Source organism: Lissotriton helveticus, chromosome 3_1, assembly GCF_964261635.1.
Source record: "Lissotriton helveticus chromosome 3_1, aLisHel1.1, whole genome shotgun sequence".
NCBI classification, from domain to species: Eukaryota; Metazoa; Chordata; class Amphibia; order Caudata; family Salamandridae; genus Lissotriton; species Lissotriton helveticus.
Genome location: NC_136061.1, coordinates 2,097,650,312 through 2,097,664,238, shown reverse-complemented (window position 1 = coordinate 2,097,664,238; position 13,927 = coordinate 2,097,650,312). Strand labels below are relative to the sequence as shown.

Genomic DNA, 13,927 nt, shown 5'->3' with positions numbered 1-13,927 from the left:
TTTGTGGCTTGTAATCAGCTTGTTTTTAAGGTTTTGCGGAGGGGGCGTGGCCTGCGTCGGTGGGCGTGGCTTGTGCGCGCTCCAGTTATGGCGGCAAGAACTTCGACCCGCCGCAGCCCTGAAATCGGCAGCGCGGGGGTTCTCAACAGGTGAGGTGGGGGGAGTGCTCTGGGGTAATGTGCTACAGTTTTCAAGTACAATTTAGATAAAAAAAGTCTTAAAACACAGCGTGCAACAATTTTACCAAAATGCAGTTTTAAAAGTAGATCTTTAAAATCAGGTGCTCGGGTAAATTTAAAAAATGCTCCCTCTCCCGGCTATCTCGCCTCAGGAGTGATAAGTCTTTGTGTTATGAAGTACTGAAAGTAAGCATAAAATGTAAAAGCTTAGAAAATAACAGCAAAGAAACATGTGGAGCAACACAGCACCCAATTGCTCAGTTAAGTTGCAGCAATGTACATTTTAAAGAGTCTGCAGTTGTATGTCTATTCTTCGTTATTTTTTCACATTTTAAACCAATGAATCCAGCCTTCGAATATAAGCATACTTGGTAAATTGTTAATCTGTATATCAGAGGAATAAAATGTGGATAAATAGAAAATTGTCTAGAATTGATGGGACCCAACTGTCATATATTTTAACACCTTTTGTATATTTGGAATTTCCTTTTAGAAAGATGCACTGACCAGAAGACTTCTTCTTTAAAAGAAAGTCCAGGATTGTCTCCTAAAAACTGTGCACATGCATCAGAGTTTATTTCCATTCAGGCCTTCCCTGCTTTGTTAGATTTACCTCAAGAGTCAGAGGTGGTTAAGGTCAGCTGTGGGTCGCGACACACTGCAGTTGTGACAAGTAAGTATGGTGTATTTTTCTCCATTGGTTGTGTTGTGGGTACTCTGGCATGATTTGCACTATAATATCTGGCAATCCAGAAAATATATTTTTTCTGAGTATTTCATCGCATGTCTGTTGAACAATGTTACAGAACTCTTTCCTTTCAGTTTCTTCGGCCTTCACTTTTTTTTGGAAGGCTGGAACTTGTCATTTTGCATAGTTATTTATCCGTACGTAACACTGCACATACTTTATGCCAACGTACATTGTACTGGAACTTTTTAGTAGACAATTACATACAGTTGTGTAATTCCAGGATACCACATATGCACACTCATAGTCATGTCACATGCAAAAATCTATAACGTAGCTTTTCTATTTTTCCATTTCTAGTATCGCAACAGGAAAACCTCTCAAATGTTTAACAATCTGGCAAAGATAAAATCATTAAAAAAAGATAAGGAATAGAAAAGTAAAGAAAAGTTGTCATCGAACTTTTCACAGTAACTTTTATACACACACTTTAGCATTGAAGCAAACAGTAAACAAATCTATTTCAGTAATAGGTTTCTCTAGGCCTTATGGGTTAAGAAATCCTACACGCTTGGGCTTAGAAACAGTCTGTATAAGAGGAACATCATATGATTTTACATTCTCAGCAACTTGTTCCCCAGCATATCTTTGTGGTTCAAGAAAGTCTCCTTCTGCATCTGGGTTTGGACACCTAAAAAAACTAATCTTTCATCTTCACCTGTACTCTTGTAGGGTATCGCATAGAAGCCTTCAACCTTTACAAATTACTTCTTTCTTGACAAAATCTAAATCCATCGTCCACAAAGAGGTGATGTAGCCCAAGTAGGAAATAAATTAATAATCCTCCCATGAGAGGTCAAGCTCCTTCTCTTGACCACTACCCAGGTTTACCAACATTCATTGTCCAGCCTCATCTTTCACAAATAAAGGGCATATCCCATTATCAATTCCAGCGTGGCCTTTTGTAGGGAGACGGGCAACTTTTACACAGTCACTGACTCTGTATTAGCCCCCTCCAACACCTGCTGAGCAAGCAAGCTTTGCACCTCATCCCTCAGTAGGGATATTCCCAGGGATCCCTAGGACTGGATGTTGGAGATTGTCCTATCATTCTCTAGAAACGAAACTTTGGACTAGAGGTGGGTTAAATAATTATAGACATTGTCCTCTAAGATGTATGCCTGCTGAGCTCGACTCATTTTTACACAGCCTATTTTCTACTGAAACCTTCCTATTATTTAACAATTCAATTTCTACTTCCATTTTATAATTAATCCTCAAAACCCCTTTATAGACCCGTCAATGGAGAAGACTTTGTGCATATTTAGAATTGGACAGGTGTGAGACATCCGGAAAAATGTAGCTGATTTCTCATCCTCTGTATTAAGAGTGCATCATTGTCAATGGGACTCTAAATAAGGCGTACAGGACACCTATTCATGTTTGGTGGAGGTTCTGTTTCACTAAAGTGTGAATGAGGCCTTGAAGCTATTTGTAGTTTCCCTTGCATTTCCATGAAAAAGGATTCTCCCTTGGTCAGAGAACCCTTGTATGTGCTCCTACCTCTATCCTGTCATGTGAGCTGTGCTTGGGAAATGAAGATCTCGGGGTAAAAAGGCCCGCTTGTCTGTCCCAGTTTGCCCTTTTCCTTGCATTTAGAGCACTGTTGTGTGCACTCAGGGGCTTGTAGTAGTGTGTGCTCCACACCAGGAGAGCCATTCCTGCTCCCAAGGTGGCTTTTGCTCTATATCACTTGCCGCCATGCTCCTAGTCCTGTCATTCCTCACGGGGCAGGGTACTGCGCCATTCATATGTAATCGCTACCCCTGCCTGTTCCGTCGACTCCTTCTCTCTACGCTCTTTGGTTCCACAGCTGCACATTGAAACTTAACTACCTATCGAGCCTTGTCCAAATGATGGAAAACTGTTCAGCTGATGGAAAACAGGGATCAGACCTACAGGAAGGTCACATGTGTGTAGCTGCCTTGCACTGGATGGGATCCAAAGAGGCACATCATCCCCAGGGGTACCACCATCATCTTTTGCTTTGACCTGAGCATAGAGGTTCTCCTCTGGCTGTTTGGCCTATCAAAGTTCTCGTGGAGCCTCCAGACCTACTACCTCATAGCCAGCATCATTTATGGCAGGCATCGCTGAGGCCCAGTGTTCGGCTACAGCCCCTATTTCCCCACACCAAGTAATTTTATTGAAGTGGAAATTAGTAAAATATGCAAACTGGAAAAGGACAAATACAGAGACATCAAGTTCGTTTTTCTTTTTTTAGTTTTCATTGTTTTATTTAATTTCCAGATATGGAAACACACATACATGTATATCTCGGTTCAAGGTTGCATACCAAATATCCCGACAGAGAAAAATAAAAATCCATATCACAAAAGTGTGAGGAAGGTGGCGCTGCACATATAATTAACCTGATGCTACTATAGGCCTAGATGGATGGTCAAACAATGTGTGGAAAATTAACGGCAAATGGTGGGGCCTGGTTTTGTCACCCTTATTTTGTGAAGTTTTTGATACAGAACACCTATCCTATTATTGAGGCGGCACCATCTTACTCCATATTTACAGAAAAGGCAACAAATCATACCACAGCATTTATAAGATCCTTGCCATGTTGAGTCCTCCTGCACAATCTTTGCCACTTTATATTGCTTGTTGAGTTAAATAACTGGGCAGTAGTACCAGCATTTTAACAATCAACCAAACAGTTTTCAGAAGAAGGTCGTCACTGTACATGGTTTAATAGCACTGACTGCTATGGCAGAATAAGTCTGGTCAATGGGGTTGTCCCACTGCGTATCGCATCCATGGACTATAAAGTGGCATTTGCACCATTTAGCGAGGTTTCTCAATAGAAACTCTATAACAATTTTTATTCATACCCCAGTACCCTACAAATAATTCATTTGGGTACACTGTGAAGTATTTTTAACTCTCTCCCTCTTTATCTGGGTCCCTTCTTATCCAGAAAGACATTATCTAAGAACTCCCATCCTTTTGGTTGAGTCGGCCCTGGTGGTAGTACCCTACCACAGTTTGGATAGGCACCAATGACGAGGCATGTCACAATAAAGTGAGTGAGGCGTCCATTTCAATACCTTTGGAAATCTTGGCACGACTAGGAAGCAGTGTCCTTCTCTGACGCGGCCCATTTTCTTCTCCTTTGTCCAGTTGCCTAATTGTGAGAATAATGATTATTTGGGAGAATGCTACTGGGTATGTAATCTCTTGCTCACCTTATGTGAGAACAGGAAAGTTGTAACTTACACAGGGTAAGTTTACACTTTAGTCACAAAATGTGAATCTGGCATGTATGCTGTGATTTATATGTGGGCAGTGTATACACTCATGTTTTCACCATGCCACCATAGTTTTGCCTTTAATTGAAACTTTTGGGTGTAGGCAGAGAAGTGCTAGGAAAACTGAATACAAATAAATTAACACCCTCAAATTGCTAACTAATTGGGTATTTGCAAGTCTTTAGTTACACATTGTTCCCACACTTACCTTCATGTTACACCTGAAAGATTTGTACATGACTAGTCATATTTGTAGAAAAATATACAAAATCATGTATGAATCCCAGGATCTAGAAGCCAATGCGTTTAAGGGTATTTCTTTCTTTTTTTTGTTGTAAAATGGAACAATTGTCTTATCCCTAAAAATGCATATTTTGCACTAGATGTAATTTATGCATATTTGTATAATTGAGGAAGTTAGCATTGATTGTGAATTCTTTGCACTTCCATGCGTAATTTACAATAGGCATAAATTATGCACATGCAGCTTAAAAATTGTGTGAAGCAGGAAACGTGTTCACTCCATCCGCGTTCAGAATTAAATACACGGTCCTTCATTTCAGGAGAAAAGAACAATAAACAGAGGGTAAATTACAAACGGTTCAAAATAATGGTTCATTTTTTTTCCATATATTCTTTCTTTGAAATGGTATAATCAAGTAGATGATTAAAGACAGAAAGAGCAATTAGTACAACTGACACTGGTTTTGCTCTATTCCATAGACCCTAGTGTTCTTTTCAACGCTGCGGAGAAACAAACTGCTCTGGAAAACAGAAACCAAATGGAGCTTAAATCCGCCTAGTCATTGGTGTTGTGAAAGTAGCATAAGCGTGTTGAAGTCCAGATGGAATTCACAAAGGTGGGCATTTAAGGCCTTGCTGGTGAAACAAAGGTTCTGTGAAACAGTATTGTAGTGACTTAATTCTCCCTAGTGCATCCTCTTCTCAGCTGCTCAGCTAGAATGAAAGTGATGCTTGCGTGGAATGTTGGAATGCCTGATGACAGTGTGATTGGAATTTTAGTGTGCTTGTTGGTATGTGAGGAATGACAGTTGAAGAGTGTAGGCTGAGCAGCAACCATCTAGCTCCTGGTGGGACGTCTAATGAACTTAACAAGGCTTATAACTTATATCTACTGAAGCTACCAATAAACCTCTACAAGGAAATACTTCCTGGCTACCTCTTGTCATCCTTGGAACTTACTTATAACAAGTATAGTGTGGGATTCGGGCACGTTTGTGCAAAGGTGTATGAGCAGCAGATGGTTCGACCTAATTGTGATGAAATCAGGCAGGCATACAGCTGTCAGATAGTAATAAAAGAGGTATATGTATCAAACAAGAAATGACATACATCATGGTTGAATTGAAGATACAGGTGACCTAAGGAGAGTCTATTTTGTCATGGTGCTTCAAAGTGATAATTGGAAGATGGGACTCGTTGACTTGTCCATTTTGTTAGTTTACTGGTAGCATCTTGGAACAAAAGGTCTCAGATGTTGGTTGGTGTCCCATTAGCCTTAGCCTTCTTGCGCTGGAGGAGCAATTGTATGAAAATTATTTATCACATTGCTATCATTAGCAAAGGACCCTATATAACGCATCCGAAAGGAATTTGCCGTTACATGTCAGAGATAAGTAATAAAATACCTTTGCTGTTTTCAAAACTTGTGCTTTTTGGTGGTGCCAAATGAACTGATGAGCATATATGAAAAGGTTATTTATTCAGACTTGTTTTTTTCTGAATTATTGACCTATTATTTCAGATCTGTTATTTTGCAAATCTTTCGTACAATTGCCATCCCTCAAGCAACTAACCTCTGTATTTTAAGAGCCTAAAATGACTGTCCGCATTTCCTAGGCATCTGGTATGCTCTATTTTGAGGTTTCTTGTTTGCGATTTACCATTCAGTATCATTTGGCATTACACAGCATCACTCATTCAGAAGAAGGCCCCTAATTTCAAACTCCTTCTCTAGCATCTTAAAGTGGTCACTGATATTGATTTGAGGATCTCTGCTTTAGAGGACAACGGCATATTCACTGCCATTCTGTGCTACTCAAATGGTGGAAGTTCATCGCAAGATCTTCTTGTGCTTACGATCTTTGAATACATTGTAAATTTGTACAAACATTTTCATTTTTTTTTTCAGGGGAAGGACACCTGTATACCTGGGGCTGGGGTAAGAATGGTCTGCTTTCACTTTGGTTAGCTGTTGTTTACATTTTGGGGACAGAGAAGGGACGATTGACCTTGCAACAGAATCTATGTAATTGTGGTGATGACTAATGTAGTCCTCACCATAATTCCAGTTTGTGTATTGGTTCCCACTGTAATTTGTTTGGATCAAATATCCATTATATTTGTCGATACTCTTGCTTAGGATTTATGTGGCGGAAAAATTGATTAAAATGTCCTACTATGAAATTGATAAAGAAAACGGAAGATATTTATTGCATGAACTGTTAAGTGAAATACTGCAGAATATATTTCTAACTATTTTATATGAATAGTTAAATATTGCTAATATTACAGACCGGAGTAGTTTGAAAATATTTTGCAAGTGAATTGTCCTGATCATTTTTGTTTAGTATGAACCTAACTTGTGCATATTTTATTGCAATGTGGTGAATATTAAATATGGAATAAATAAACAATAAATACCAACATGCTGTAGACTTTAGAGCAGATCAGAGAATATATGAATCAAGCATAAGGACGTTTCGACACTTCACCTGAATGTATTACATTAAAAAAAGACTAGGTGCCTCCAATTTATTGGAGAGAAAGGAAAGATCAAGAGTTGATGCTGAAATATGAAATGTAAAAAGAACTAATGATAGACAGAATGCTGTACAATATAAAACACTCACCCCCTTATCCTCACTTCCAATTCCCTATTTGCCAGTCGATCTTACCTTCCGGAACTTGCATCATGACCCTATCGCACATAATACTCCCCTGGCAGGGGGCGTACCAGGGGAGTATTATGTGCGATAGGGTCATGATGCAAGTTCATTGCAGCAAAGGTCATTGAAGGTAGTTTCTCTAAACGTGCACAGTTTGACACATTTGATCAAATGACCGTTTGTAGGTCATCAAAAACCTGAGATCGCCCTCCTTCTAGAAACCTACCTGTCTCCAACAGAGTGAGACAAATCTGAAAGAAACAGGTTAGTATTAGATTCCTTACCTTAGAATATCCCCAGGCGCCAGACTGGATACGGAAACTTTTTGCGTAGCAGTACCCTTGGGCGTCGGTAGGCATCGTCTGCGGCTCTGCGTCCGTCGTCGTCGGCGCCGGGATGACGTCGCCGGAGTACTTAGACGCCGCCCTCGCGCGCTGACGTCAGTTCCTATTTTTTCCGTGCCAGCAAGCGCCGATCCGGGAACAGTGGTACCCTTAGTCATTTTTGGACTAAACTTTTTGATCTTTTTGAACGACTCCGACGGTGCCGGTAGGGAGGCCCGGGTTTAAACCCTGCGTCGACTGCAACCAAATGTTGTCGGTTACCGACCCCCATCGCCGGTGCCTTCATTGCCTGGGGCCCGACCACGATGACAAGTCGTGCCGGGCCTTGACGTCGAAGGCTAGGCAGGAGCGGTCCCGCAAGCGCCTCGAGCTCCGGCAGTTGGCCCCGCGCCGTTCAAGGTACCGGTCCGGAAGGAGGTCGAGGGACTGGTCGTGGCACCGGAGTCATCACGGCTCGGAGGATCGACACCACTCCTCGAGCTCCAAGTCCTCAGGTAAGAGGCACAAGAAGTCGAAGAGGCGACATCGCTCTTCCGACTCCCCCGACACTCGCGCGACGTGGCCGGGGGTTCGGGTGACTCCGCCAACACGGCTCCATTGGAGCCGCAGGCGTCGCGGCCTGCTACATACCCGCCGGTCCCTGGGCAGAACGCGACGCCGGAGGAGATCGACGCCTTCCTCACGGCCATGAGGTCGCTCAGTCCTCCGTCGGGTCCGTGGCGCCTTTGGGCCCAGCGGCCTCGACTGGGAGCCCAAGCGGGCCGGGTGCTTCGGCCCCGGCGCCGTCAGGTGCTTCGGCCCCGGCGCCGTCAGGTGCTTCGGCCCCGGCGCCGTCGGCGACTTCGGTCCCGACACCGTAGGGCTCCGCCGGATCCGGGTCGTCGCCAGTCAACCTTACCACCTCGCCGGCGCCAGCTCCTAGGGTGTCGCCCCTGGCGCCGACCACGGTCGACGCCGTCCAGTCCCCCCCTCGGTCCGGTTCCGATGCCGGAGCGGCGTCGCTCGATGCCGCATTCAACGCTGATGGGAGATTTTTTATTCTATGATCCGGCCCCATCATTTGACCCTGAGTACCAGGAGATGGGTGGCGAGGCGGATTGGGAGGGGTCTGAGGACCCTCTGGCACGTGAGTGCCAGTCTTATCAGGACTGGGCAGGTGAGCTAAGGGACGCCAGTGGTCTGAACACTTCGCCAGACACTGGTTTTGTATCCCCTCCTACCGTGGCTACGGAGGAGGGGGCAGCCTATAGTGTGGTGTTGACGCAGGCGGCCAAGGCCTTATCCCTTGAACTCCCCGTCGCGGCCGTGAGGACTAACCTCCTCACTGAGGTCCTTAAACTGCAAGCAAGCTCTTCGGAGCCTCTGTTGCCGTTTAATGAGGCCTTGTCTGACGTTCTTCTGGGCACCTGGTCCAGGCCCGCTACAGGTCCTCCTGTAGATAGGAACGTGGCCAGACGCCACTGCCCGACTCCGGGTGACCCTTGCTTCTTGTCCACCCACCACACTCCCGGGGGCCTGGTCATACAGGCCTCTAACTCCCAGACCGCATTCCTGACAGCAACCCCGGTCGGGAATCCAAGAGGTACGAACAATATGGCAAAAAGATGTTCTCCTCACTGAGTTTGGGGTTGCGGTCAGTTAACACCGCGTGCCTCTTGGGCCGTTATACCCACTCTCTGTGGGACAAGGTCGCGGACGTGCTACCACAATGTCCAGAGGGGGCCCGGACTAAACTCGCCCAAGCCCTAGCGGAGGGTCAAGATGCGGCACGATACTCCATCAGATGTGGACTGGATACCACGGACTCGCTGGGTAGAGCGATGGCAACGGTGGTGGCGATTCGTCGCCACGCCTGGCTGAGGTCCGCAAACTGTTCGGCTGATGTCCAAAACACCCTTATGGACATGCCGTTTGATGGCTGTCGCCTCTTTGGCGACAAGCCAGCCAGTGCGATTTAGCGATTTAAGGACTCCAGGGCTACGGCCAAGTTCTTGGGCCTGTCGGCCCCGCGCCAGCAATCTGCTGCCTTTCGCCCCTTTCGTGGCCAAGGAAGGGCGCCCCCACACGTCCTGCCAGCCACGGGCCACAGACTAACATCCAGCGCGGTGGCGGACGTGGTAACCGCCGTGGCGGTGCCCGGGGACAACGGCACGGCCAGTCCACATCCACCCCCGCAGCATCCGCTTCAAAGCCTTCCTAGTCCGAGCTTTCAGGCCCACGACACGCCAGTGGGGGGCAGGGTTTGCCATCACCTCCTCCACTGGCGCGACATCACATCAGACAGGTGGGTGCTGCAAATCGTCTAAAGGGGCTACTCCCTCCCTTTCGAGGCGACCCCTCCATCCATGCCACCCCAGTACCACCGTGTGTCGGGGGATCACTTGAATATTCTGCGAGAGGAAGTTACGGCCCTCTTGGCCAAGGGGGCCATCGAGCGCGTTCCTGGGCCAGAAGTAGGGTGTGGTTGTTACTCCCACTACTTTCTGGTTCCCAGGAAGGGCAAAGGGGGCCTACGCCCTAACTTGGACCTGCGGAACGTCAACGGCTTCCTCTGGGAGGGAGGGGTCAAGATGCTGACACTGGCTCAGGTCTTAGCTGCCCTGGACCCAGGAGCTGGATGGTTGCGTTGGACTTGCAGGACGCTTATTTCCACATCCCCGTCCTACCGGCCCCCCGGCGCTACCTGCGGTTCACGGTAGGCCACGAGCACATTCAGTTTACCGTGCTCCCCTTCGGCCTTACCAGCGCCCCACGGGTGTTCACAAAAGTGATGGCGGTGGTCGCAGCTCATCTGCGCAGGTTAGGGGTTTCAGTCTTCCCCTACCTCGATGACTGGATGTTGAAGGCGGGCTCGCCCCAGACAGTCGTCAGCCACCTCCAGACTATGGCCGACCTCCTGCGCCTGCTGGGGTTCTCCATCAATGTGCCGAAGTCGCACCTGTGTCCCTCTCTGAAGCTCCTCTTCATCGGAGCGGTTCTAGACTCGGTGCAGTTTCGGGTTTATCCTCCCGAACAGCGGGTTTGGGATATTCAGGCTCTGGGGCTGATAGCCTCCTGCATCCTTCTGGTGCATCACGCCAGGTGGCGGATGCGGGCTCTGCAGTGGGACCTGAAGTTTCAGTGGGCCCAGCATCAGGGCAACTTGTCCGACCATGTCTTGATCTCGGAGCGAACTGCAAGACAGTTGCAGTGGTGGCTCACGGACCGCAATTGGGTCAGCGGCAGATCCCTCTCCCTACCCCAACCGGAGCACGTAGTTGTGACGGACGCGTCCCTCTAGGGCTGGGGAGGCCACATGGTAGAGGCGGAGATCAGAGGCCTCTGGTCTCCGGCGTAGTCCCAGCTCCATATCAACCTTATGGAGCTGCGGGCGATCCGACTTGCACTGAAGGCATTCCTCCCCTCTCTCCCGGGGAGTGTGGTGCAGGTGTTCACGGACAACACCACCGCCATGTGTTACTGCAACAAACAGGGTGGGGTGGGGTCATGGACCCTATGCCAGGAGGCTCTGCGCCTCTGGCAGTGGCTGGAACATCAGGGCTTGACCCTGGTGGCTCAACACCTGGCAGGTTCCCTGAACGCCAGGCCGACAAACTCAGCCGTCGGTGCATGATGGATCACGAATGGCGTCTGAACTCGGACGTGGCGCAAGGCCTCTTTCAGCAGTGGGAAGAGCCTTGGTTAGATCTGTTCGCCACAGAAGAGTACGCACAATGTCATCAGTTCTGTGCGTTGGACTTTCCAAGGCAGCACTCGCTCGGAGACGCTTTTCGTCCCGAGTGGAGTTGCGGTCTGTTGTACGCCTTTCCGCCTATACCACTTCTGCCCAGAGTGCTGAAGAAGATCAGGCGCGACCGGGCCGAAGTCGTCCTTGTGGCTCCGGACTGGGCACGCAGGTTCTGGTATCCCGAGCTACTCAGCATGTCTGTCGATCCCCCGATTCGTCTGCCCCTTCAGGATGGCCTTCTGTCGCAGCAGCAGGGGACGGTTCTCCACCCGAACCTGTCCAGTCTCCACTTACATGCATGGAGATTGAGCGGCGGCAGTTGAGGCCATTTGACTTGCCTCCTGAAGTCTGTAATGTCATTCTGGCAGCCAGGCGTCCCTCCACAAAATCAGTATACGCCTGCAGGTGGAACAAATTTGTGGCATGGTGCACAGCAAAAATTGTGGATCCCCTTTCTGCCCCTCTTTCAGAGGTTCTCCTCTTTCTTCTTTCTCTTGCCCAGCAGGGCTCTGCGCACTCTGAAGGGCTACCTCTCGGCCATTTCTGCCTTCTTAAGGCTACCTGATCAGCCCTCTTTGTTCAAGTCCCCGGTTGTAAATAGGTTTTTGAAGGGCATCACTCATATGTTTCCTCCAGTTCCTTTTGTGATACCTCAGTGGGACTTGATCCTTGTTCTCACTTTTCTGATGTGCGCTCCCTTTGAGCCACTTCATAACTGTTCTCTTCGTCTCCTTACTCTGAAGACCGCCTTCCTGGTTGCCATCACCTCTGCCAGCAGAGTGAGTGAGCTCCAGGCTCTTTCTTCTCAGCCTCCTTTCCTTTCAGTCCATCCGGACAAAGTTGTGTTGCGGATGCGACCCTCTTTCCTGCCCAAGGTAGTCACAGCCTTCCACATCGGGCAGTCCATCACTTTGCCCACCTTCTTTCCGCCTCCGCATCCCTCGAAAGAGGAAGAGAGGCTCCACCGTCTGGACCCAAAACGTGCGCTCTCATTCTATTTGGATCGCACACGCCAGTTCCGGGTGGATGACCAACTCTTTTTTGGATACGTGGGTGCTAAGAAGGGACGGGCGGTGCACAAACAAACCATTTCTCAATGGGTCGTCTTGTGCATCAAGGCTTGTTACTCTTTGGCTCAAAAGGAGCCTCCTCTGGGGCTTTGTGCCCATTCCACACGGGCCACGGTGGCTACTACTGCTGTGGGCCGGGGAGTCCCCTTGCAGGACATCTGTCAGGCAGCTACGTGGACCTCGCTGCACACGTTCGCTAGATACTACTGCCTGGACAGCCAAGTCCGGAGAGATGGCTTTTTCGGCCGATCTGTTCTCCAGGACTTTCTGGTGTGATCATTGGTTCGCAGACCCACCACCGGGGTTGGTATTGCTGAGGTATCTATTCTAAGGTAAGGAATCTAATATTTCAGATGCACAAGTTACTTACCTTCGGTAACGATATATCTGCATGAAACAGTAGTTAGTATTAGATTCCTTACCGCCCCACCCATCCTCCCCGTTCTGCGAACCGATATCTAGGGTTAAGGTCATCCCCTTTCAGGGCCCTAGTTTTTATGGCACCAGTGTTGGTTTTATCATGGCTCTGCGTTTTCTGGCGCGGAAAATCTATGTATAAGAACTGACGTCGGCGCGCGAGGGCGGCGTCTAAGTACTCCGGCGCCGTCATCCCGGCGCCAACGACGCCGACGATGGACGTGGAGCCGCAGACGACGCCTACCGACGCGCAAGGGTACTGCTACGCAAAAAGTTTCCGGATCCAGTCTGACGCCTGGGGATATTCTAAGGTAGGAATCTAATACTAACTACTGTTTCTTACAGATATATCGTTACTGAAGGTAAGTAACTTGTGCGTTATGTTCAGAAAGGGTGGGCCGGTTCCTTCATTCTAGTATCTCTCCAACATCACAGGGTCGTAATGACACAGGTGGTCCACTTCAGAAATGAGGCGTTGCCATACTTCTTAATAAGCACATTTCATATAGAATTCTCCAAACTTGATCAAATACAGATGGCAGCTATGTGTTTGCCAAGCTATCTATACAGGGAACAACAGTTCTCGTGGGCTCATTGTACGCTCCACAGACCTTCTAAGTCTGGGTTTCTTTCTCAAATCATTAGGTTACTGACATCATTTTGCACCTCTAGAATCATCATTGGAGGAGACTGGAATGTAGCTCTTGACAGTTTTCAGGACATAACAGGTAGGCCAGACATATACCATGATGGGGACCATTGTGCTTTACACAATCTAATGCACAATATAATGCAAGATCATGCTCTTTGGGACCCTTGGAGACTTCTGAATCCCTAAAGCAGCATTTATACTTTTACTTCTTGCTCCCACATCATTCATACTCGTACTAACTACTTCCTTAGCACCCCCTTGGCGACCAACACTTGGTAGACACGAACATTATTCCTTGTGGGATCTCAGATCATGACCTTATAGATCTACACATAGACTTGGCATTGCATACACCCCTCGAGGACCTTGGTGCCTAAATGCCTCCCATTATAAAGACCATGAGGCAAAACGTCACCTCACAGAATACGTAGAAAGGTATTTGCAATACAATAAGGGCTCAGTGACCTCGCCACAGACACTGGGGGAGGGGGCGGGAAAGACTGTTCTTTGTGGCATGCTGATGAGGGACTCAGCAATGATCAAACGGAGGCTTACAGAATATAGGCGAGAACTTAAAGCATTGGTCATATCCCTGTTTCCTGACTCTTCTCCAAAATCATC

The 13,927-nt window shown here is 47.6% G+C and overlaps 1 protein-coding gene across 3 annotated transcripts in view; it reads left to right on the top strand.

Moving 5' to 3' along the window:
• RCCD1 (RCC1 domain containing 1) overlaps positions 1-13,927 on the top strand; it is a 136,358-nt gene that overhangs the window by 88,994 nt on the left and 33,437 nt on the right. For 2 of the 3 annotated variants that reach the window (XM_078683261.1, XM_078683260.1), the window contains exons 6-7: positions 673-852; positions 6,340-6,369. In XM_078683261.1, the coding sequence (XP_078539387.1) occupies positions 673-852; positions 6,340-6,369 (210 nt within the window). The remainder of the gene's footprint in view (positions 1-672; positions 853-6,339; positions 6,370-13,927) is intronic. The other variant, XM_078683263.1, reaches the window with a different exon arrangement.